At 40.8% G+C, this 23,705-nt stretch overlaps 1 protein-coding gene and 1 long non-coding RNA gene across 4 annotated transcripts in view; one reads left to right on the top strand and one right to left on the bottom strand.

The window, feature by feature from the left end:
• The window catches only part of ZMYM6 (zinc finger MYM-type containing 6), a 43,352-nt gene extending 39,378 nt beyond the window's left edge, over window positions 1-3,974 (bottom strand). The window contains exons 1-3 of one of the 3 annotated variants that reach the window (XM_028113854.2): window positions 3,856-3,974; window positions 3,439-3,521; window positions 2,370-2,536 (exon numbers count right to left, since the gene is read on the bottom strand). In XM_028113854.2, the coding sequence (XP_027969655.1) occupies window positions 2,370-2,462 (93 nt within the window). In that variant the 5' untranslated portion in view covers window positions 2,463-2,536; window positions 3,439-3,521; window positions 3,856-3,974. Of the gene's footprint in view, window positions 1-2,369; window positions 2,537-3,438; window positions 3,758-3,855 lie in introns of those variants that run through there. The other 2 variants (XM_028113856.2, XM_028113853.2) reach the window with 2 other exon arrangements.
• LOC114217082 (uncharacterized) lies at window positions 3,879-9,709 on the top strand. The gene is made up of 3 exons (XR_003610906.2): window positions 3,879-4,125; window positions 5,472-5,513; window positions 9,500-9,709. It is a non-coding gene; the product is annotated as an uncharacterized LOC114217082 (long non-coding RNA).
• The last annotated feature ends 13,996 nt before the right edge of the window (window positions 9,710-23,705 follow it).

The raw sequence follows: 23,705 nt of genomic DNA, 5'->3' as shown, positions 1-23,705 counted from the left end.
GAGCCTGCTTCTCCCTCTGTATGCCACTCCCCCTGCTTGTGCTCTCTCTCTCTCTCTGACAAATAAATAAATAAATAAAATCTTTAAAAAAATAAAATGTAAGCTGCTAAGGGGATTTTCATTATCACAATTTTGATATTCAGAAAGAACATTCAACTTGTAGCACAATATTTGTTAAATTTATATACAGACAAGGCATAATGAAAGAAAACTTGGATCTAGAATTTTTAAAAACTGGTTTTGTATCCCAACTTTGCCATGGGACCTTGGTGAAGTCCCTTGTTCCTTCAGGTCCAGTTTCCTCATCTGTGAAACAGAGATTCTTTTATTTCAATTACTGAGCATGTAATCTTGTGCCAGTCATTGCACTAAGAATTGAGGATTCCAGACTCGGTATGAAAACAAAATTCATTGACCTGTAGATGCCACAGCAAAAGTGAAAGCAATATACAATAGAAAAAAAGGGAATGATTCATCCTACTCGAGTGACCAACTGTTACACCATGTCTTAAAGAGGAGAAAAATTTTTGCCAAGTTGCCTAGTTTAGAATACCACAGGCAGAAAAAATGGCATGTGCAAAGGCGAGAAAACAAAACTCAACAGAATATGACTTCGAGTAAATTGCAGATAGTTTGCAGGTAAATAGACTAGAAAAGGTGGGAAGGATGACCAATGATACTGAAGACAGAAACAAGGGCCAAAACATGGATAGTTTGGATGTTACACTAAAAAGTTCATGCTTTATCACACCTGAGGAGAGCGGGTCTTTAAAGGGAGAGATATCAGATCTGTAGAGCTACAATAGCGTTATTACACAGTGTTTTGCTGGGGATTGTGTCTGAAGGAAAAAGGATGAGTAGGAAATTGTTATAAAAGTTCAGCCCCCCACCCCACATCCTGTAGACACTACCTCAGATGCCTTCTCAGCACAGCACTCTAGGAAGACACAGAGTTGATGAATGAGACAAAACCTATTTGGCATCCCTGTCCTGGAATAATACTGCCTTTGAGATGGTATGAGAAATAAAATATTACCATTATTATTTATTATTTTGTTATTATATTATTTGTATTTTTAGTATTATTAGTTTGCTTATGCAGTAACTAGAGAGTATCAAGCAAAAGAACTGTGCAAGAAAAAAAATCATTCTTTGCCAAAACAACTAACCATGTCTCTATACTGATCTCCACAGATTTCCAATCTGGTTCCCTAAGGGTACCTAGATGATCTTTCTGAACATGTTTATCTTACTCTCCCACTTAAAATCCTGCAATCTCTCCCCATTGCTCTCTTCCCACTGTGTCTTCCCATAGAGACCAAAATTCATAACATGGTCCCAAAGTCCTGCATGATCTGGCCTCAAACTACCTATAGAGCCTCATCCTAGAAGCAGGATAACAGGCTTTGAAGTCTGACTACCTGAATTTGAACCTAGTCTGCCATTTATGAGCTGTGATCCCTGGGTGATCCCTGGTAAACTGCTTGACTTCTTTGTACTTTGGTTTCCTCATCTGTAAAATGGGGATAATAATGTAGTTAGAATGGTGCCTGGCACAATCTAAGCACATATAAATATCAGTAAGTTAATATTTATAATGTCACAAGTTATTATGATATAATATATACTACATGTTGATATATAAATACTATCTATTAGTGTTGTTGTTACGATCAACATTACCATCATCACCATTTTCATACATTTTCTGTTCCAGGCCCACTGGTCTTGCAGTTCTTCAAAAGAAACACCCATCTTTCCAACTGAGGGCTTTCCTATATGCTGATCCCTCTGTCTAGAACATTCTCTTGTGTCTTTGCCCAGTCAATTCCTTCTTCATAATTCAGCTTAAACATCCTTCCCTCAGGGAAGCATTCCCTACCCAGCCTCTGCCCCCAACCAAACTAGGTCAGATTCCCCATTTTAGGCTTTTCTTGCAGAGCACTTGTCATAGTCTGTAATTATATATATTATTTGATCAATTAGTTGTGTAATGTCTATCCTCCCTACTAACCTATAAGCTCAATGAGGGGAGGGACTAAACTGACTCCTCGATCCCCTGGCATAGAATAGAACACAAATACTTACAGAATAAAAGGAAACTACTGTCAGATACAAGAATATTAAAAAAAAAAAAAGTACCAAGTATAGAAAAATGGTAATACATATTACTTTCTTTTTACAAAAATAAATATACAGTTACCAAGATCTTTTCTCATTTAAAGAGGAGAAAAACTGATCTACTCATATAATGGGGAAAAAATTTGGGTTGTTTTAACATACAAGCCAGAAACTGCCTAACTAAAAATCTGAATTCACCAGATAGAAAAGAATAAAAAAAAATTTTTTTAATAAAATGAAATGCTTACTTGAGCATTGTCAGGTTCTTCTTTAATTTTGTCCAGAAGCCCCTGCTGTGGTGCCATTGCTTTGCCACATTCACCATCCAAAGGTTCTTTCATTCTAATTTTTTATGTAAAGGAATTCCCCAGTCTAAAACTAACAGATTTCTTCTTGGTAAAGGATAGCTGGACTCCTAAAATACAACATAAAGGATTGGTACTCAGGTTTATTATTTTTATTTTCTCCTTCATGTTTATCTATCTTAAAAGCTTTGTATTGAGCCCAAGGCTTCAGAGTTGAGCCTTTGAAAATCAACTCTTCTGGGGCCATGACAAACTGTAGTCTCCCCTCTTCCTGCCTTCTGTTCCTTTAATAGTTATCTTCACATATGAAAAGTCTTCCGGGGGCACCCAGGTGGATCAGTCAGTTAAGCACCCGACTCTTGAATTCGCTCATGATCTCAGGGTCCTGGGATAGAGCCCCACCAGGACTCCAAGGGCTCGGGGCTGGGTGTGGAGCCCTGCTCAAGAGTCTCTCTCCCTACCCCTCTGCCCCTCCCTAAAAAAAAAATAGATAAAATAAATAAAATAAGAAAAGTCTTCTGGAAAAAGCTCCCACCTCCCTAATAACTTTAAAGACAAACACTCTGGTCTCTCCAATGTTGAAACTTACAGGTATGAGACCAGCTGGCCAAGATGTGGGAAGAAGTTACCAAGCACTTAGGGGGAAGGGCTCAGAAATACAGTTTCTGACTCCGGGAGAATTAGTACTTGGAGGCCCACCTCAACTTTTAGTTCTCAAAGTGGGGCACACCGAGCTCCCCACCCCCACCTCTAACTCAGCCTTTATTGGAGGCCTCCGTAAGGGCCCCATTTCTTGGCCTAACGATAGATCAGAGCTCCAGATGCCACCACCAGTGAACGACAGGTACGCCCCTGTTTAAAGTGGACGACCTGAACTTTCCAAGGTCTCCCTGGGGGCCATGCCCACGAATAAGCCCCTCTGAGCTCTGCTTCGCAATCGCTTTCCTGTAAACAAGAAACTCTATCAGCCATCCAACAGACTTCCCTTCCCCTAAGAGTAAGCGTACTAAACCTGAAGGAAAAAGGAAGCTCCCCAAAGTTGTCCTTATCCAAATAGTCAAGCCAGGCAGGGAAATGGGCAACTGGTGGAAAAGCCTGTGGGGAAGAAGAGATGAGAACTTCTGACCACTTGCCACAGTTACAACAATCTACGGGCGCTCATCCCTCCTTCGAGTATGGTATCGCTGCGAAAGTCTCGTCCCCACCAATAATCTCCACGCCCGTCACCGAGTACAAACGCGGCAACGTTGTATCTGATGGGGAGAACGCGACTCGCAAATCCCTGTCACCGCGTCCCTGAGGCGAAATCCGCACGGCGTCAGCCGCGCAGCCCTCCCGGCGCCGCCCTCGCCCGGTGCCCGCCTCCTCACGTGGCGCGCCTGCCGCCCCGCCCCGCGCAGACCCTGCAGCCGCCACCCGCTGCGCTCACCTTCCGATTGCCTCCCTGCTCCCAGGGAGTACCGGTGGGTAAGGAGGACTAGGACCCAAGGCTCCCCGCGCGGGGACGAGGATTATTTTCTCTTACTGGAATTCTTCCGCCTGATCCATCGCAACGCAACACCAGGCCAACCGCGCGTGCGCAGCCCTGGTCTCCGCCCCTCCTTTTCCCGTCGTGCTCTGCACCTGAACTGAGTAGATCTTCCCAGGATTCCTCTTTCCTCAGTTATGGTTGACTTCTTAAAGAGACCAAGACCCAAAGGTAAAAAGGCAGAAGAAAGGGTTTGGGGCAGAAAGTTGGGGGCATTGGATAGTCTGCACTATTCCTGAATTACCAGTTCCAGAAATATAGCCTACTAAGGAACATACGAATAAATAATGGCTGACATTTTTTAAGCCCCGTGCTTGCTAAACACTTGACATGCATCATTCCGCTTAATCCTCACGACAACCCCAAGAGGTACAAATTTTTATCTCAGAGATGTAAATGACTAGGTTAATTAACTTGTTCAAAGCCAAGATTTGGTATTTTTCATTCAGAATTGTTTTTTTGATTTGTGACTGCTGAATAATATTCCATTTTATGAATATGGTACAATTTAACTATCTACTATTGATGTACATTTGAGATATTTCCAGGTTTGGGCTATTAGAAATAATGCTGCTGTGAAATTTCCTGTCTTGTTGCACATATGCTAGGTTTATACCTAGCAATGAACGTGCTTGTTACGTATATATAAAACTTAAGTGGGTAATGTCAAGAACTTCTAGAAAGTGGTTTTTCAGTTGCACTCCCACCAGCCATCTATGAGAGATCCAATTGCCCCACATCCTTGCCAATAACTACCACTGTACATCTTTTTAATTTTAACCATTCTGGTGGTGGTATAGTGGTATCTCATTGTGGCGTTTTTTTGTTTTTTGGGTTTTTAAAGATTTTATTTTAAAGTAATCTCTACAGCTAACATGGGGACCAAACTCACCACCCAGAAATCAAGAGTCTCTCTCTCCAACGACTGAGCTAGCCAGTTGCCCCTCATTGTGGTTTTATTTTTTTTTAAGATTTTATTTATTTATTTGAGAGAGAGAGAGAACGAGAGATAGAAAGCATGAGAGGGAAGAGGGAAGAGGGAGAAGCAGACTCCCTGCCAAGCAGGGAGCCCAATGCAGGACTCGATCCCGGGTCTCCAGGATCATGACCTGAGCCAAAGGCAGTTGCTTAACCAACTGAGCCACCCAGGCGCCCTCATTGTGGTTTTAATTTGGTTTTCCCAGATTTCTAATGAGATTGAGCCCTTTTTTATGTTTTTGGATATCTGGATATACTCTTTTATGTAGTGCCTGTTCAAGTCTCTTACCCATTTTTGTATTGGATTGTCTGCCATTTTATCATGGACATATATTCTAGATATGAGTCCTTTGTTGGGTATATGATTGTAAATATCTTCTCCCACCCAGTGGCCAGGATTTCCACCTTATTATTGGTGTCTTTAACAAACAGAGAAGACCTTTATGCTTAGTGCTTCTTGTGTCCTGTTAAGAAATATTTTCCTACCAAAGGTCCTGATTAATTTCTGGGATTGTAATTACTTCATCTTTCTCATTTAGCTCTGTAATCCACTTGAAGTGGGGATTTGTGTATCATGCGAGGTAAGTCAGCTTTCATTTTTTTACATATGAATGTTAAATTAAGTACTATTTTTGAAAGTCTGTCCTTTCCCCTATTGCCCTGTATTGTCACCTTTGCATAAATAAGTTGTCTATAAATGTGTGGATTTGTTTCAGGACTAAGTAAACTATTCATTTTGTCTCTCTTTGTGGAAATATCACACTGTCTTAATTTCTGTAAAAGCTTTACAGTAAATCTTGGTATCTGGTAGAAAAAAGTCTTCCTTCCCATTATGCTCTTCAAAATTGTGTTGGCTCTTCTTGGTCCTTTGCATATTCATATAAATTTTTTTTAAGATTTTATTTTTGGGATGCCTGGGTGGCTCAGTCATTAGGCGTCTGCCTTCAGCTTGGGTTGTGATCCCAGGGTCCCAGGATCGAGCTCCACATCAGGCTCTCTGCTCCGCGGGAAGTCTGCTTCTCCCTCTCCCGCTCCCTCTGCTTGTGTTTCCTCTCTCGCTGTGTCTCTCTCTGTCAAATAAATAAATAAAATCTTTAAAAAAAAAAGATTTTATTTTTAAATAATATCTACACCCAATGTGGGGCCGAACTCAGAACCCCGAGATCAAGAGTCACATGCTCCACTGACTGAGCCAGCCAGGCACCCCCATATAAATTTTAGAATCTACTTGCCAAATGTAACCAAATTTTGCTCATATATTTTAGAATCAGCCAGAATTTTGTTTAGTATTGCACTGAAACTGTAGACCTGTTTTGGAGAATTGGCATTTGTTATTCATTGTGTTGAATCAGATCCCCCAAAAAGATATGGTGACCTGAGGAAATAGCACTGTTGCAGATGTAATTAGTTTAGACATGGTCATATTGGAATAAGACTGACGGTTAATCCAATATAACTCACGTCCTTATAAAAAGAGAAGACATAGAGACAGGCACTTGCAGAAAGGACATCAGGTGACAATTGAGGCAGAAATTGAAGTATGCAGCTGCAAGTCAAGGAATGCCAAGGATTAATGGCAAACACCAGAAGCTAAAAGAGGCAAGGAAGGATTCTCCCATTCACATTTCAGAGAGAAGAAGGCTCTACTGATACCTTGATTTTAGACTTCAAGCCTCCAGAACTGTAAGACAATAAATCTCTGTAACACTTTCTTACAGCAGGCCCAGGAAACTAATATGGTTGAATCTTCCAATCCATGAAAATAGTATATCTCTCCATTTATTTCTATAATTTCTCTTGATAATGTTTTATAGTTTTTAAATATAGAGATTGCATATCTCTTTTAGATTTTTTCTAGATCTTTGATATTTTATGGTTTTTTTTTTAAAGATTTACCCATTTATTTGAGAGAGAGAGAGAGAGCAGGAGGAGGGGCAGAAGGAGAGAATCTCCAGGCAGACCCCCTGCTGAGCATGGAGCCCTATGCGGGGCTTGATCCCACGACCCATGAGACCTGAGCTGAAACCAAGAGTCAGACACCCAACCGACTGAGTCACCCAGGTGCCCCTTTTATGGTATTTTAAAGGGTAAAATTTGGGCGCCTAGGTGGCTCAGTTGGTTAAGCGACTGCCTTCGGCTCAGGTCAATGATCCTGGAGTCCCGGGATCAAGTCCTGCATCGGGCTTCCTGCTCAGCAGGGAGTCTGCTTCTCCCTCTGACCCTCTTCCCTCTCGTGCTCTCTATCTCTCATTCTCTCTCTCTCAAATAAATAAATAAAATCTTAAAAAAAAAAAAACCTCTTTAAAAAAAAGGGTAAAATTTCATTTTCTAATTGTTTATTTCCAGTATAAATATAGAAATATAATTGACTTTTGTATGTTGGTTTTGAAGCCAGCACCCTTGCTAAATTCATTTATTAATTCTAATAGTTTATCCATATTTGTAAAAATTTTCTAAGTTTTCGGCTGTATAGAGAATAATGACAAATTTGTCTCTTCCTTTCTAAGTATATAATTTTTATCCCATTTTCTTGCCTTAATGCAAATGGTGATATTGGGCATCTGTATCTACTTCCTGCTATGTTGTTTTCCATATAAAATCATTAAATATTAAATTTGCTTTAGAATTTTTGCAGTCACCTGTGGGGGATTAAATATGGCAAATTCTTTGCAACTTCTTTCATTAAGAGAGGGAGTCTTTTTCCTTATCCCTTGTTTCTTGGTTGGCTTTGTTATTTATTTTTACTGATAGAATGTGACAGAAGTGATATCCTGTAAATTCCCAAACATAGGTCTCAATAGTTTTTTGCAGCTTCTGCTTTGACTTTCTTAGAACACTCTTCACCACCATGTCAATATTAGATGGGTTAAACTACTGAATGATGAAAAATCACGTGCAGAAAGTAGCCCTATAGCCAGCACCAAGGCCCTATACATATGAGTGGAACCATTTTAGATCCTCCAGGTTGATAGGTGACTACAGCCTCATGAGTGAGCCCAGTCAAGATAAGGAGAAGAATTACCCAGCTAAGCCCAAATTATAAAGTCATGAATGAATAAACAGTTCTTATCATAAGCTAGTAAGTTTGGGGTGCTTTGTTATTTAGCAGTAGATACCTGTTACAGAATTGATATCTAGAAATGGAGTACTGCCATAACTAAAATCTAAAACATGTGACATTGACTTTGGGACCAGGCAGCCAGCAGAATTTGGAAAGACAAAAAGTCTGTTAGTGGAGGCCAGAAGAGCAGTGAGGAAATTGTTATTGGAGGCTGGAGGAAGACTAACCAGTGTAATGTGGCGGCAAAATATTTTGCAGCACTGCCACCTATAAAAACATGGAAGATAGAAATTGTAATTAGTGAACTTGTAGATCTGGCTTAGGAGATTTCTGGGCAGAATATATAAAGTGCTTATTGATTTATTTTAGTCACCTATGATAAGGCTTTGCAAAAGATAAACAAGTTAAAGAAGGAACTTTTGTTTTCAAGCAGAAATTAGACAAAATATGGAGGGTCCAAGTCTCTCCAGCTAGCAAAGTATCATCAAAATAAGAAACAAATCTCAGAAGAGAAATCACATTTAGGACATTACAGGTAAAATGTGGCCTTAAGGTCAAGATCAACTCAAGAGTGCAGCTGTAAGACCTCAAAAGGAGTTAAACAGTACCTCATAGACCCTCTCATCTAGACAGAAGGGCTTCTAAGAAACGCAAGGGCATTGTCCCATAGCAATCTGACACACCCAGAGTAGAGAGAGTTCTGTCTCAGAAAGAAGAATGGAGATGGTGGGGCACCTGGGTGGCTTAGTCGTTAAGTGTCTGCCTTTGGCTCAGGTTATGATCCCAGGGTCCTGGGATCGAGCCCCGCATCATGCTCCCTGCTCAGCAGAAAGCCTGTTTCTCCCTCTCCCAATCCGCTTGCTTTGTATTCCCTCTCTCACTGTGTCTCTCTCTGTCAAATAAATAAATAAAATCTTTAAAAAAAAAAGAATGGAGGTGGTTTAGGGGTCACAGAGTGAATCCCATTAAGATCCATGAAGTTTGTATGTATTGTATGGTGACTAACATAACATAATAAAATTAAATAAAAAAAAAAAAAGATCCACAAAGTTTTTAAGGGATGTATTTGGGCAAAACCAAAACCTTAGACTATAAGGATTACTGACAGTTTGAAATGAAAAAGATCCTTATAGAAGCTGAGAAAGCTATTCAATTGCAAATGTGGATCATTTCTTACAGAAAATGAAGGTTTCTCAGGGGAGAAAGCCATGAGCCCAGAGAAAAGAAGCAAAAGCCTCTGGAGAAAATTAATTATGAATTATTATGAAATTAATTATGAAACCAAAGGGATGTTCTGAACACATCCCTTGTCCTTGGAGTAGGAGAATCTGACAACAGGTGCCCAGGTAGTGAATTACTTTGGATCAGTGACTGTTATATGCTTTCTGTTCTTCCTCTTTTTGAACAGGAGCATTCGTTGAAGGAGTCATTATGTCTCTGTATCATCAGGTGTTTTGGGTGTGTGGGGAACAGAAAACAAGGGGACCAGATAACTTGTCTTTTTAGTTCATAGGCCTTCAGATTGAAAAAGTTGCACCTGAGCAGATGCACCCAATGAACTACACCAAAGGAGTTTCTTCTTCATAGGCCTGATTTAGATGGTGAGATCCTGGACTTTGATCCAATGCCATAATGATTTGAGACTTTCGGTTGAGAATGTGAGTGTATTATGATTGGGAAGGGACATCAATTGTTATTCCAGAAGGCAAACTATAAGAGATTGTTTCCAAAGATGGCCACCAACAATTCCTCCCATCTCTTGTATGTGTATGAGGTTTCTACTATCAAGAAGTGGAGGAGCGCCTGAGTGGCTGAGTCGTTAAGCATCTGCCTTCAGCTCAGGTCATGATCCCAGGGTCCTGGGATCGAGCCCCGCCTCGGACTCCCTCCTCTGCGGGAAGCCTGCTTCTCCCTCTCCCACTCCCCCTGCTTGTGTTCCCTTTCTCACTGTGTCTCTCTCTGACAAATAAATAAATAAAATCTTAAAAAAAAAAAAAAGGAAGTGGAGTCAGGGGACGCCTGGGTGGCTCAGTCAGTTAAATGTCTGCCTTCAGCTCAGGTCATGATCTCAGGGTCCTGGGATTGAGTCCTGCATCAGGCTCTCTGCTCCACGGGGAGTCTGCTTCTCCCTCTGCCTCTGTCTCTTTGTCTCTCATGAATAAATAAATAAAATCTTAAAAAAAAAAAAGTGGAATCAGTTTCCCTGCCACTTGAATCTGGGCTGACCTGTCAACTTATTTTGACCAGTAAATTGCGGGGGAGTGACAGTGTGACAGTCATAGTTGTAGGCTCTAAGAGAACAGGCGGCTTCTTGCCTTTGCTCTCTTGGAGCCACCATCATGTAAACAGGTGTGGCCATCCTACTGGAGAAAACACATAGAGAGAGGAGAGAAGCCCCTGAGCTTCCCTGTCAAGGTCCCAGGGATGTAGGTGAAGTTATCTTGGGTATTCCAGCCAAATTCCTAGCTGAAAGCATCAACATACTGTGGGGCAGAAGAACTCCCCAGCTGAGCCCAACCAATCACGGAATCATGAGAAATAACAAATTGTTGCTTTAAGCCACAATGTTTTGGAGTGGTTTACTACATAACAATAGATAACTGACACACTAAAATAGTTTACATCTTTTAGTTTGATGTTATTAGGAATTCCCTCTGGGTTTGTATGTTTTGTTTCAAGAATCCTTACTGTATACTTCTATTTCACATTCCCAGTTGCAATATTATGACCTGTTTAGAGTACAGATTTATTATTTGTCACTCTTTCTTTTCCTCTCCCTTTCCTCTACCTTGAAAACTAGTTAGAGTATTTTAATTATTTTCCTCAAATAAAGTTTTAGATGATATATTTTTTTGAATCCCTGTGTGTTGAAGATTATTTTTATAACAAAGAAACCCCAAAATTCAGTACCTCAAATAAACTGAAATTTAGGGGTGCCTGGGTGGCTCAGTCGGTTAAGTGTCTGCCTTTGGCTCAGGTCATGATCTCAGGGTCCTGGGATCGAGCCCCATCGGTCTTCCTGCTCAGCCGGAGCCTGCTTCTCCCTCTGCCCCTCGCCCTCTTGCTTGTGCACTCTCTCTCTCTCTCTCAAATAAATAAAATCTTCAAAAAAATAAAATAAAAAACAAGTTTATCTTTCATATCGCCATTCAAGGCACATGCTGTAGGTCATTAGCAGTTATGCTTCTACATCATCATTTATGAACGCAGGATTCTCCCAACTTTTTTCTCCATCACTGAAACTCAGTCGCAGGCACATCCTTCTAAGAGTATGGAGGAAGCACACGTGGGTCTTATGTTGCTGGGCTCAGAAATGACACATAAAACTCTGAGTACATACTATTAGAGCCTCTTGTCCATGTGACCATATGTAACTGCACTGAGGCAGGGGGAGGGTGTGGGGAGGAAAGAGTGTCATGTTCCAATCAATAATTATAATCCCATAGTTAAACTGACATATTTGGTTATGAGGTGCTGCCAAAGCAAAACCAAAGTTGCCGGGAAGTGATAGGCAGCTCTCCAGCTCAAGAGCACAGTGCAGATGGATGAGTAGTAGGTGCAGAAAATCCTAAATGAAACATGAAAACAAACCTTTACTTACAAAGGAAAGAGAATTAGACCAGCTTCGGACTTCTCATCTGTAATACTATGACAGAAACTAAAATCCGAGAATGTTATACAATGGCCAAGACATTTGTCAGGGCCAATTAATGACATTTCCGGAAATACTGTGCAAGGAATGGTGTAGATTGCTAACTTCCCAGTGAATTTCAGTCTTTTCTACTTTTATGATTAATTCTATTCATCATAGGCAGGCCAAGCCTTCTCCGCCTCTCCCCTTCTCAGAGCTGCCTGGCCGATCCCAGGAAGAGGAAGCCCCATAGCTTCCCTGGGCCTGGGGGCAGTGGAGGAAGTGTGTATAAATTTGGGCCAGTGAGTCTTTATTTAGTGATGAGGTCAGGTTTTAACATGCTTATCTGTGAAGAATATATGAAAACAAACATTCATAGCAATATGCATATACAGGCAGGACTTTATGTAAGTTGTATGTGATTTAAATTACTGTAAATATGGGTGTGCATGTACAAGAAAGCCATAGGGGTTGGGGGTTGATTAGGCCGTGACATTATCCCAAGTGGCCTCCAGGCAACCTTGACCATACCTAGACAGACAGGCAGCGTTCTGAGCACTGTAGCTCTCTGGTACCCGCCCTGTGTCCTCCCACAATCTCAGACTTAAAAGGTGGAAGGCCCTTTGGTGGTTATATGGCCCGAGGCTTGCGCTGTGCTTGAATCCTGCTTGCAACACTGCAAAGGTAATCTTCAGTCTCTGCACACCTTTCAAGACAAGGAGTTAACTCTTCCCTAGCAACTCCTTTTACAAAGTGGACAGTTCTGCCTTCAGGAAGGTTCTGATCATAAACCCTGGCTAGGCCCTAGGAAGGTAGTCCCTTCTCCCTCTTCTGTTCTCACCCCCACATATATAATTCAGCCCCGGGGTACCACCCTTGCTTTTCTCAATCACGGTACCTAAAGTTATCAAGTATTATTGAGCCAGATCTGGTGCTAAGCTCTAGAGACATAGAGATGAATGAGTTAAATTTTAGCTTTTAAAGTTCATGTGCTAGAGGGGAGGCAGACATGGAAAAACTATCAACAAGAATTAGAAGGAGTGAATAACTGGGCAGGGGAGGAAGGGAGGTGGCTTTCAGGAAAGACTCCTGCAGGAGGGAAGACACCTGAGCTGAGTCGGAGGCCGAGTCAGGCCAAGGAAGCCTGTAGTCAGTGCTGATCCTCTACCCACACACTCCCCAGCTGGGTCCCTAGCTCCCCACTCTCATCTCCTGCTAATCCCAAAAACCCAGAGAGGAGAAAATAGGCTTAGACATCCCTGAGGAAGGGTCAGCCTGATCAGCATCACACAGAGTTACAGGAGACGCTGGGGGGGGGGGTGCCACAACATGAACACAGCAGTCCTCCAACTGCCCCGTGGGGCCCAGCCCTGTGTCTGATTCCCCTCTGGGAGAGGCTCAGAAGGAGGGGATAGGCCCTCCAGCTCAGAAAGAGAGCTTTACAGGACAATGTGCTAACCCAAGAGGCAACTCTAAGCCCTGGCTCTGGTGAGGGTCTAGACCCCTGGATCAGAGAATAGGAAAAGCCATGGGCCTGGCCCGGCTGAGCAGCCCTTGCCCCAAGGGCCCCTGCTATGGGCTTGGGATTCCTGACGACGGCTCTCTGGCAGTTCTGGCAGGTGTAAGTCTGTCAGCCCCCAGGAACTATGGACTCTGTGGTTTCATCAGCCCAGCTCAACACTAGTCATAGATTCTCAGGCTAGAGAAGGCTCTGGGGCACTAAGGAAGAAGAAAGGAAGGAAGCAAATGACTTCCTTCTATATCAGGCACTCTACAGATTAAGCCTTTGATACCACAAAATCTCAATTTTAGCATGGTCATAAGAAAGGATACACATCAAACTGTTAACACTTATCTGTGATGGGTAGAATATTAGAGGACTTCGTTTCAATGTTCTATACATTGTTCTGATAATATATGTATTATCAGAAATAAAATATTTCCAGCAGCCAAAATATCTACCCATTGATAATGAAGATATATATCTTATATCCCATTTTTTTTATGTAAAGGGTCAGTCATTAACATTAAAGTACTGACTTCTATTCACCCTCTCATTCCTCCTCAGCTGAGGCAGTGGCTTCTCTAAATGGAGAGTTTGGAAGGAGAAACTAGCGCAGTTCAGACTCTTCTGCTTTTCTTTCTACGTGGAAGCAAGTTGTCAACAGGGAACTAGTTTCCTTGGCTCTTCTCTGCCTTAAGTCTCACAGGGGCAGGCCTGCCATGTGGGGAGTCTCTATCCTCCAACCTAGCTTTTTCCAGTAGTGAAGGTGATGGATACCTTTGTTTACCATTTCCCGAATCTCATTTCTCAATTGGTTTAGAAGTGAGGAAGAGGAATGCTAATTATTGGACCCCTTCACACTCCCAAAAGGATAATGGAAAGAATACTGAATCAGGAGATACAAAGTCAAGTTAGTAATCCTAGATCTGCCACTTAGGAGGTGTGCCCTAGGGCAAATCACTTATCACTTAAGACCTCAGTTTCTTACCTGATGGAGTCTACATTCTTGATTATAAGCAACAGAAACCGGGTCTGGTTGTTTGTTTGTTTTTTATTTCAATTCCAGTGTCGTTAATATATAGTGCTATATTATTTTCAGGTGTACAATATAGGGATTCAACAGTTCCATATATTACTCAGTGCTCATCAAGATAAATATACTCCCCTTCTTCTTCTCCTCCCCCTCCCCTTCCTTCTCTTTCTGCTTCTTCTTCTTCTTCCTTCCTCCTCTTCCTTTGAGTCACCCAACATGGGGCTTGAACTCATGACCCCAAGATCAAGAGTCACATGTTCTAACGACTAAGCCAACCAGACACCCAGATCTGGTTGTTTTAAGCCAAAAAGGGAAAATATGGTAGCTTCCAAAATGATGAGAAGCTCTGAGAAGAGGTTTAGACAATGAACAAAATGAGGGGCCCCCCAAGATCTGTCAGCAAGAATAGCTTGATCCATGTCACAGATATTGCTAAAATAAACTTTATGCCAAACATTCTGTCTTTGAGTCTGGGTAAGCTAAATGCTAAGATAACCTCCCAAATTTTAGAGGTTCTACACTGTGGAAGTTTATTTCTGTTTCACACAATAGTCCACCATGGGTGCTCCTGGTCTAGTGGCTTTTCTGGGCAGCTCTCCTCCAGGCATTGTCTCAGGGATCCATAATCCTTCCATTTTGTGTTTCTATCCTCTTCTATGTCTGTGGAGTCTTCTCCATTCAGCCAATAGTTGGGGAAAGAGAGGGCAAAGATGACATGTGGGACGTTTTTATAGGTCAAGCCTACATGTTGGGCATTGTTTCTATCTATGTTCCATTGTCCAGAACTCAAGTCACATGGCTGCACCTAACGTCAAGGAAAATGTAGTATATCTGTATGCCCAGGAGGATAAGAAAATGGGGTCTGACAAACATTTGAAAATCTCTGTCACAACATCACTTGAACAGGATTCAAAGTTCTAAGAATGATCCTCTGATTGGCCAAGTTTAGGTTACATGCTAAGCTACTGGCCATATCAGGAAGAAAATATGGAAAGAACCTATCCCTCTCTATTCTACTGGGAGAGGAAACAAACAGAGAGATTGTCCTCACAGTGGAGAATTTCCCTAAAAGAGAGATCAGGATGCTTAGAAACAAGGGGAGAGACAAATGTCTGGTATATCTGTAATCTGCATGGATTACACACGAAAGTCTCTAAAGGCTTTTCCAGCTTTAATAGTTTATAATTCAGATGCAAGAACTAAAATAAAATATAGATGTCCAAAGATTTCTATTGAGAGCAAAAGCCCTCCACTTTCTGAGGGCCTTCCTGACTCTCAGAAGAGCAAATAATTCACAGAACAAGATAATATTTGTCAATGCATGGGACAGCATTAGTGCTCAATGGAACCATATAGTCTAAAAAAAGTATTATTCAGTAACATAACAGGTTAAAATGGAAAATAGCACTGCAAGATCATGACCTTGAATTTTTCTTCCAGGTTTGTCACTACTAAAAGAGGCCTACTAGCAGCTCTAATATTTTTTTTAATTTTTTATTGTTATGTTAATCACCATATATTACATCATTTGGTTTTGATGTAGTGTTCCATGATTCATTGTTTGTTCATAACACCCAGTGCTCCATGCAGAATGTGCCCTCTTTAATACCCATCACCAGGCTAACCCATCCCCCTACCCTCCTCCCCTCTAGAACCCTCAGTTTGTTTTTCAGAGTCCATCATCTCTCATGGTTCGTCTCCCCCTCTGACTTACTCCCCTTCATTCTTCCTCTCCTGCCATCTTCTTCTTTTTCTTTTTTCTTAAAATATGTTGTGTTATTTGTTTCAGAAGTACAGATCTGTGATTCAACAGTCTGGCACAATTCACAGCGCTCACCGTAGCACATACCCTCCCCAATGTCTATCACCCAGCCACCCCATCCCTCCCACCCCCAACCACTCCAGTAACACTCAATTTGTTCCTGAGATTAATTCCTCATATCAGTGAGGTCATATGATACATGTCTTTCTCTGATTGACTTATTTCACTAAGCATAACACCCTCCAGTTCCATCCACGTCGTTGCAAATGGCAAGATCTCATTCCTTTTGATGGCTGCATAATATTCCATTGTGTATATATACCACATCTTCTTTATCCATTCATCTGTCGATGGACATCTTGGCTCTTTCCACAGTTTGGCTATTGTGGACATTGCTGCTATAAACATTGGGGTGCACGTACCCCTTCGGGTCCCTATATTTGTATCTTTGGGGTAAATACCCAGTAGTGCAATTGCTGGATCGAATGGTAGCAGCTCTAATATTTTGGCCCTACATTTACTCTCATGTATATCCTTAACATCTAAATTTGATTTTTAGTAGTTTTATCCACCAAAATTATCTGGAATTCGTTGTAGAGTAGCTGATTATATGGGGCAGGGGGAAAAATTTAGTATGACTTTAGAACATTCTGTTATGGCAAGAAAGAAGGGATGTTTCAGGGATGTCAGGGGCAGAGCTAAAAGGACAAAACCTAGAGAGTTACCCACTGGTAAAGTTGTGATAATTTAACTTTAAAATGTCATCATTAGAGTGAATTGGAATAAGTCAAATCTACAAAGACTATACATTCATACAAAGACTCAAATGAGAGAAGTAAACAAAAAACATAGCTTTAAGTAAACAAAAAAATTTAATACAGTAGAAGGATGAATACAATGTATGTTTAATAATGAGTTACATGTGGGCCTTTGAGTGTACAGGTGTGGATGCACATTTATTTTTTCTTCTGTAAAGGGTGTGTTGATTTAAATATATCCATATATAAGGATGCCTGGGTAGCTCAGTCGGTTGCGGGTCTGCCTTCAGCTCAGGTCATAATCCAGGGTCCTGGGATCAAGCCCCACAACAGACTCCCTGCTCAGTGGGGAGCCTGCTTCTCCCTCTGCCTGCTGCTCCCCCGTCTTGTGCTCTCTTTCTCTCTCTCTCTTTCTCTCTCTCTCTGGCAAATAGATAAATAAAATCTTTAATAAATTAATTAATAAATAAATCCACATATAATTTGCCTATATTTATGTTTCATATATGAGCAAGCAGATAAAAGGGAACCAAAAAGTAGGAGGAAGGGAGCCATCAAGACTAGTAATTTTGTAAAATTACCACAACCAGATAGAAGGGGAATCTGTCAATTACTCAGCACCAGATTTACAATAAGCAAGTAAAAATAAGAGTTGAGCTGATATTCCAGGAATGAGAAGGGTGAATCAATCTTCCATCTCTCAGTAGAGAAAACAACTAAATGGCCCTACTAATTATAATAAAATACTGGTAAGAAATACATAGGTTTTTAAGCAGATTGATGTTATAATGGCAAGATGATTGATTAGGGACTTGGTCATGCAAAACTTAGAGCTTACATCATTTCCAAGACAGACACTAAGTTTCAAAAATTAAAAACCATAAAGAAGACAGAGAATTACAAATCCTGTGGTACTTAAAAACTTTTACTATTACAAAAGGGTTTTTAACAAATGGTCTAAATTACCTTGGACAACAAAACTAGGTTTTATATCCCAACCAAGAAAGAATTAGTTGATATCACAGATCCTGGAACCTCAACTGGTCTAAAGTTGTATTTCTTTTTCTACTGGAGTTGATAAGATTTCTGAAATCCTAGAAAATAATCAAAATTCTACTACTGAAACCTTAAGAAGATATCGACTATGGTATAATCTTAAGAGGTATAAAAGCAGTACAAAGATAATGCAGTAATATTCAACCCATGGCATTGAATAGGGTTAGATACAAGTGTAGTTGATTTTGTAATTTTTGTATTTGTGCATACTTTGCTGATGTTTAAGGCATATGAGATATTCAAAAGTATCAGCCATATTAAATTTTTAATTCCAGCTTAAATTGTTTAAGGGAATTAAATTAATCAAATGTGTATTATATGTTAAATGATCAAGCAAAAATGATTTCAACATTTCATTTATTAGAAATATGATTTTGGGGCACCTGGTGGTTCAGCTGGTTAAAGCATCTGACTCTTGTTTCGGCCCAGGTCATAATCTCGGGGTGGTGGAATTGAGCCCTGTGTTGGGCTTTGCACTCAGCAGGGAGTCTTCTTGAGATTAGATTCTCCCTCTCTCTCTGCCCCTCCCACCCTCCCCCCCTCAAATAAATAAATATCTTTAAAAAAAAGAATTATGATTTTGTAAATTGGGCATTAAACAACAAATAGCTGTGAGTATCCTCCAGGCAAAAAAGCCCCCTAGACATGAAAAATACTGAGTCATAAGGCAGAAAGTAGATAATGTGTTTTTACTACTACTCTTTAAGAAGAAGGGAAAGTAATAAATGGGAGACTAAAACAAGGGGTTGGTTGAAAGAATTTTGGAAATTGTGTCGCATACACTTTCTAAGAAGGACACACAACCAAACAGATAATTAGTCTACAATGTGGTGAATATTACAGAAGGGATGCTCTGGGAACAAAAAAGAAAGAAAAGTTAACTCAACCTGTGCATTGTTACTCACCAGGCATGGTAGAATACTATGTAATTGACTAGATGTTTGTAACCAAGTATCATGGAAACCTCACATCAGTTCTAATTCCAAACATTTTTCACAATGTGGGGAAACCAGATTAAGCCTAAAATGTCCCCATGGCTAGGATCTAGACATATTCTCCAGGCCTACCTAATTGATAGGACAGCCAAGATGTCTGTTTGCTAAGGGACTTCTGGAAGAGAACTGATGTGAAGGGGAAAAAAATAAGCCATCAGGACAAGCCTGGTGCAGTAATGAAGCCTCAGGAACAGAGTACAGCGTCTGTCACTTGGATTTGACTCAACCTCAACTCAAATGGTGTCGTCTAAGGAAAGGGAGAGACAGGGGAAGAATGAGGTCTCAAGAACACACAAGAAAGAGCAAAAATCAAAACTTAAAATATCAGTTTTTACTAAAATTTCTGACAGATATTAATCCTACTTTGGGACCCCTCCAATAGAGTATAACACAAATGTGAGGAGAGATGGTCTCCTCACTTTATTGTAGATATCAAGAGATCACATTTCCAAGGAAATGCTGATTACAAATTAGAGGGCTCAAAGATAAGTTAAGCAGATTTCCCTAATTCTGACAAAGTTGTAAGTGATAGAGTTAGCATTTGGACCTGGATACTGTGTGAATCCAGTTCTTTTCTTTTCTTTCTTTCTTTCTTTTTTTTTTTTCATTTCAGTGTGCTCCTCTGTGGTTTCCTGGCTGTGTCTGTTTCTAATGATAACTACTTCACTTGCAGCTCTCAAGTGAAGGATGCTCAGTCTCCTATACTATCTGCCTTAGGATTTAAAGTTGGGTCTGTATCCCCCATGCTCCCTTTTGCTGCACTTAATTAAAAATTCATGTTTCTTTCAAGCTTATTTCATCAGGCTTTATTTGAGTACTTCTTATTACTGACACCTACTCATCTCCTAGTCATTCTTTAACATTCAGTGAAGAATTTAGCTGCTGGCTCACTGTTTTCCTCTTCTGCCATGAATTCACATTTCCCCTGGACACTTCTAATACCCTGGTCTCTCAGTTTATTTAGCTTCTCAATTTCAGTGAACTTTTCCCCTTTCTACTTGAACTTCCCCCATTCCAATGACACATCTTGAACCCTTTGATTGCCTAAAATTGCTCCAACTCGGAGATAATATATCCAGATATCCCACTTTCTTTTTTTTTTAATTTTTTATTGTTATATCACCATACATTACATCATTAGTTTTTGATGTAGTGTTCCATGATTCATTGTTTGTGTGTAACACCCAGTGCTCCACGCAGAACGTGCCCTCTTTAATACCCATCACCAGACTAACCCATCCCCCCACCCCCCTCCCCTCTAGAACCCTCAGTTTGTTTTTCAGAGTCCATCGTCCCTCATGGTTCGTCTCCCTCTCCGATTTCCCCCCTTCATTCTTCCCCTCCTGCTATCTTCTTTTTTTTTTTTTAACATATATTGTATTATTTGTTTCAGAGGTACAGATCTGTGATTCAACAGTCTTGCACAACTCACAGCACTCACCATAGCTCATACCCTCCCCAATGTCTATCACCCAGCCACCCCATCCCTCCCACCCCCCACCACTCCAGCAAACCTCTGTTTGTTTCCTGAGATTAAGAATTCCTCATATCAGTGAGGTCATATGATACATGTCTTTCTCTGATTGACTTATTTCGCTCAGCATAACACCCTCCAGTTCCATCCATGTCATTGCAAATGGCAAGATATCATTCCTTTTGATGGCTGCATAATATTCCATTGTATACAGATATCCCACTTTCTGACTACAGTCTTCTATCTTTTCTGTTTTCTCACTCAATTTTTCCCTCTAAATCTCCACTTCTATTTTATAAAGAACTCTGGTTCTTTGATCAGTCTACTTTCATTCTATTTATTCACCTCTGCTGTCTTCTCTTCCTTTTATACTTTCTACTAGTCACTTAACAATATCCTCAACAATCCTTATGTTGTTCCTACTTCTCCATGCCCACACCTGGACTACTTCTTATTGCTGTTAAAAATCACAGAACCTACCAAGATGGCACAAATATAAATTCAAGTTCTTCAGCCTCCACTGGACTAATGATATTGTCTAGAAATCCTCCCATGCCTCTTTTGTCAGTTCTCTCTTCCATTCTTCACAATGACTATTCATTTTCTCCTTTCTCTTCAAATCTCTGACCCTATCACTTCACTCACAGCAGATGACCTGACCTCTTATTTTCACAGAGAAAATACTATACAAACAGTTAAATAAGAACTTCCTCAGTTCCTGGCACCAAATGCACCATTTTCTGCAATTAAACCTACCATTCTTTCTTTCCTCTAATTACAAAGGAGAATCTCTTTGTCATAGCCACACGCCTCTTAGAAGAGCTGACTACACTCACTGTTTCATTTCTTTCACACCCATTCCTTAATCCACTGCTGTCTGGCTTCTGCCTGTTACAGGAATCACTCTTAGTGAATTCACTAATGACTTTGTTGCTAAATCCTATGGCTATTTATCAGTCCTTATTTCATCAATCAATGGCATTGCTACTATTGACTTCATCCTCTCTTTTTTTTATTGAGATTTTATTTATTTATTTGAGAGAAAGAGAAAGAGGACACACACATGCGTAAGCAGGAGGAGGGGCAGAGACAGAGAATCTCAAGCAGACTGCACGCTAAGCACGGGGGCCTGACAAGGGGCTTGATCTCACGACCATGGGATCATGACCCTGAGATCACCACCTGAGCTGAAACTAAGAGTCAGACACTTAACCGAATGAGCCACCCAGGTACCCTGACCTCATCCTCTGTTAAACCCCACCACTTGGCTTTGTGATACCATATTCTCCAAGTTTTCTTCCTATGGCCTTAGCCATTTCTTTTTAGTCCCTTTCTTGTGTTCCCATATCTATGCTAATTGATTAATTATCAATGTTCCTCAAGGCTTCTCTCTTTGGCCTTCTTTTCACCTCATTCTACCCACAGTGAGTGTACTCTCACTACCCACTTCTATGGCTATCATCATCAACTCTATGTGATGACTCAAAAAACTACAACTCTTTCCCAGATATTTCTTCTGAACTGTTTATCCAACTGTCTATTAAATATTTCCCTTTGGGTATTCCACAGCATCTCAGACTCAACATATCTAAAATTGAACCCAGGGGCACCAGGGTGACTCAGTTGGTTAAGCATCTGCCTTCAGCTTGGGTCATGATCCCAGGGTCCTGGGATCAAGCCCCATATTGGGCTCCCTGCTCAGTGGGGAGCCTTCTTCTCCCTCTCCCTCAGCCTTCTGCTCCCCCTGCTTGTGCACTCGCTCTCTCTCTTGCTCTCTCTCTCTCTGACAAATAAATAAAATCTTTTTAAAAAAATAAAAATTTACTTTAGCTTAAAGAAACTTGAAGTGGGAAAAGGGCTCATCAAGGAGACAAACAGATTTATGACTCATTCTTATTCTCTCTACTGCAGATCGTTATTGGCAATTAGCTGTGTACTAACTAGCTAGTGAAATCTCATACTATTATTTTGGATCATTCTTTGACTCTTGATTTTTTTCCAATAAATTTATGGGGCTTTTTTTCCATTATAAAAGTGATAAAGGTTATGGTTGGGGGAAAATATATAAGAAGCCTTTTTAGGGAGATATAGAATACAAAGAATAAAGTTGTGGATTAATTCTCATTCTTCTGAACTCCTACTCTTGGACCCTAGGCAGGATATTCTTAATATTTAGGTATTTTCCTAAGGGTATGAATGCCACTGATTATGGGTGAACTCCTGGGGAATTTTAGGACTATGGCTTGACTGCTATTGAGCCTCTCTCTTCAGATACTTATTCAAAAGTGGTAAGTCAAGGAACTAAGTTGGGGTCTGATGCTTCATCCAGAAGTAACAGGGATGAATTTTAGGGCATATTCAGGTATGGAGAAAATAACATTTATTTTCTCATAATGAACTTAAATCCAAACCTGAAGCCTCATGCTGTTACACTGGCAAAAAACTTAATCTTAGTCATTATTGGCATTCCCAAGAAGAATTCCACCAGAGATATGTATATGTCCTAGGGTGGGTCTTATCCACCATTTAAGCATCAGGGAGGCTCTGCAGTGATTGGCTCAAGAGTCCAGATTGGTTACCACAGAGACGGCCATTGCCCCAATCTGCATGATCTCATCAGGACCCGTGGCTTAGGGCATAAGCATCTTCATTGAGGATAAAACTCCTTATGCTCAGGGTCCAACCCTCTCCCCATGGTGCTGTCAAAAAACATGGTGCAGGTTGCCTCAAATCACAAAACTATAGACCTTCACCCCCTTCCTAGCCTTCTGAAATCTTTTCTTCCTTGGTTTTCTCTAAGGCACTTCCTTGTCTTCTTAACCACACAAACACACACACACACACACACACACACACACACACACACACACACACACCCTCCCTGGATATTTTCTTTATCTTTTTTTACATTTTTTAAAGATTTTATTTATTTATTTGTCAGAGAGAGAGAGAGCACACAAGCAGGGGGAGCAGCAGGCAAAGGGAGAAGCAGGCTCCCCGCTGAGCAAGGACCCCGATTCAGGACTCAATCCCAGGACCCTGGGATCATGACCTGAGCCGAAGGCAGACGCTTAACCGACTGAGCCACCCAAGTGTCCCTCTCCCTGGATATTTTCATAATCTTTTCAGTCAGGTTGAATTTTCACAAAACATAAGACAGCTCTGGACTTCCAACAGCTTCTGCTTTGGGTCCTACCAAAATCCCTCTGACAAAGATGCAAGGGAGAAGTATGCAACAATACAAATTAATGTCTCAAAAATTAGGTAACTGCCCCCATGAAAAAGCAGTTTGCACACTCAGTGGTAGTCCTCACCTGGGATGAGGATTCAGTCTTTTTTATCACTTTTTTTTCTTGGTCCTATTATCAGAAGCAGGGATGTGCACTCAGTGCTCCAGTTCTCCTGAAGTTGTTACACAAAAGTTAGTGCTTATCTCTCATTGCTATATTTTACTTGTACAAGTCATTCATTTATTAGAAACAAGAGTCTACACAATTTA

Source organism: Eumetopias jubatus, unplaced genomic scaffold (genome assembly GCF_037043125.1).
Source record: "Eumetopias jubatus isolate StellerSeaLion01/CBP00866 unplaced genomic scaffold, mEumJub1_p1.0 scaffold_4, whole genome shotgun sequence".
Taxonomy (NCBI): domain Eukaryota; kingdom Metazoa; phylum Chordata; class Mammalia; order Carnivora; family Otariidae; genus Eumetopias; species Eumetopias jubatus.
The sequence above is the reverse complement of the archived record's forward strand: the minus strand, read 5'-3'. Positions and strand labels throughout refer to the sequence as shown.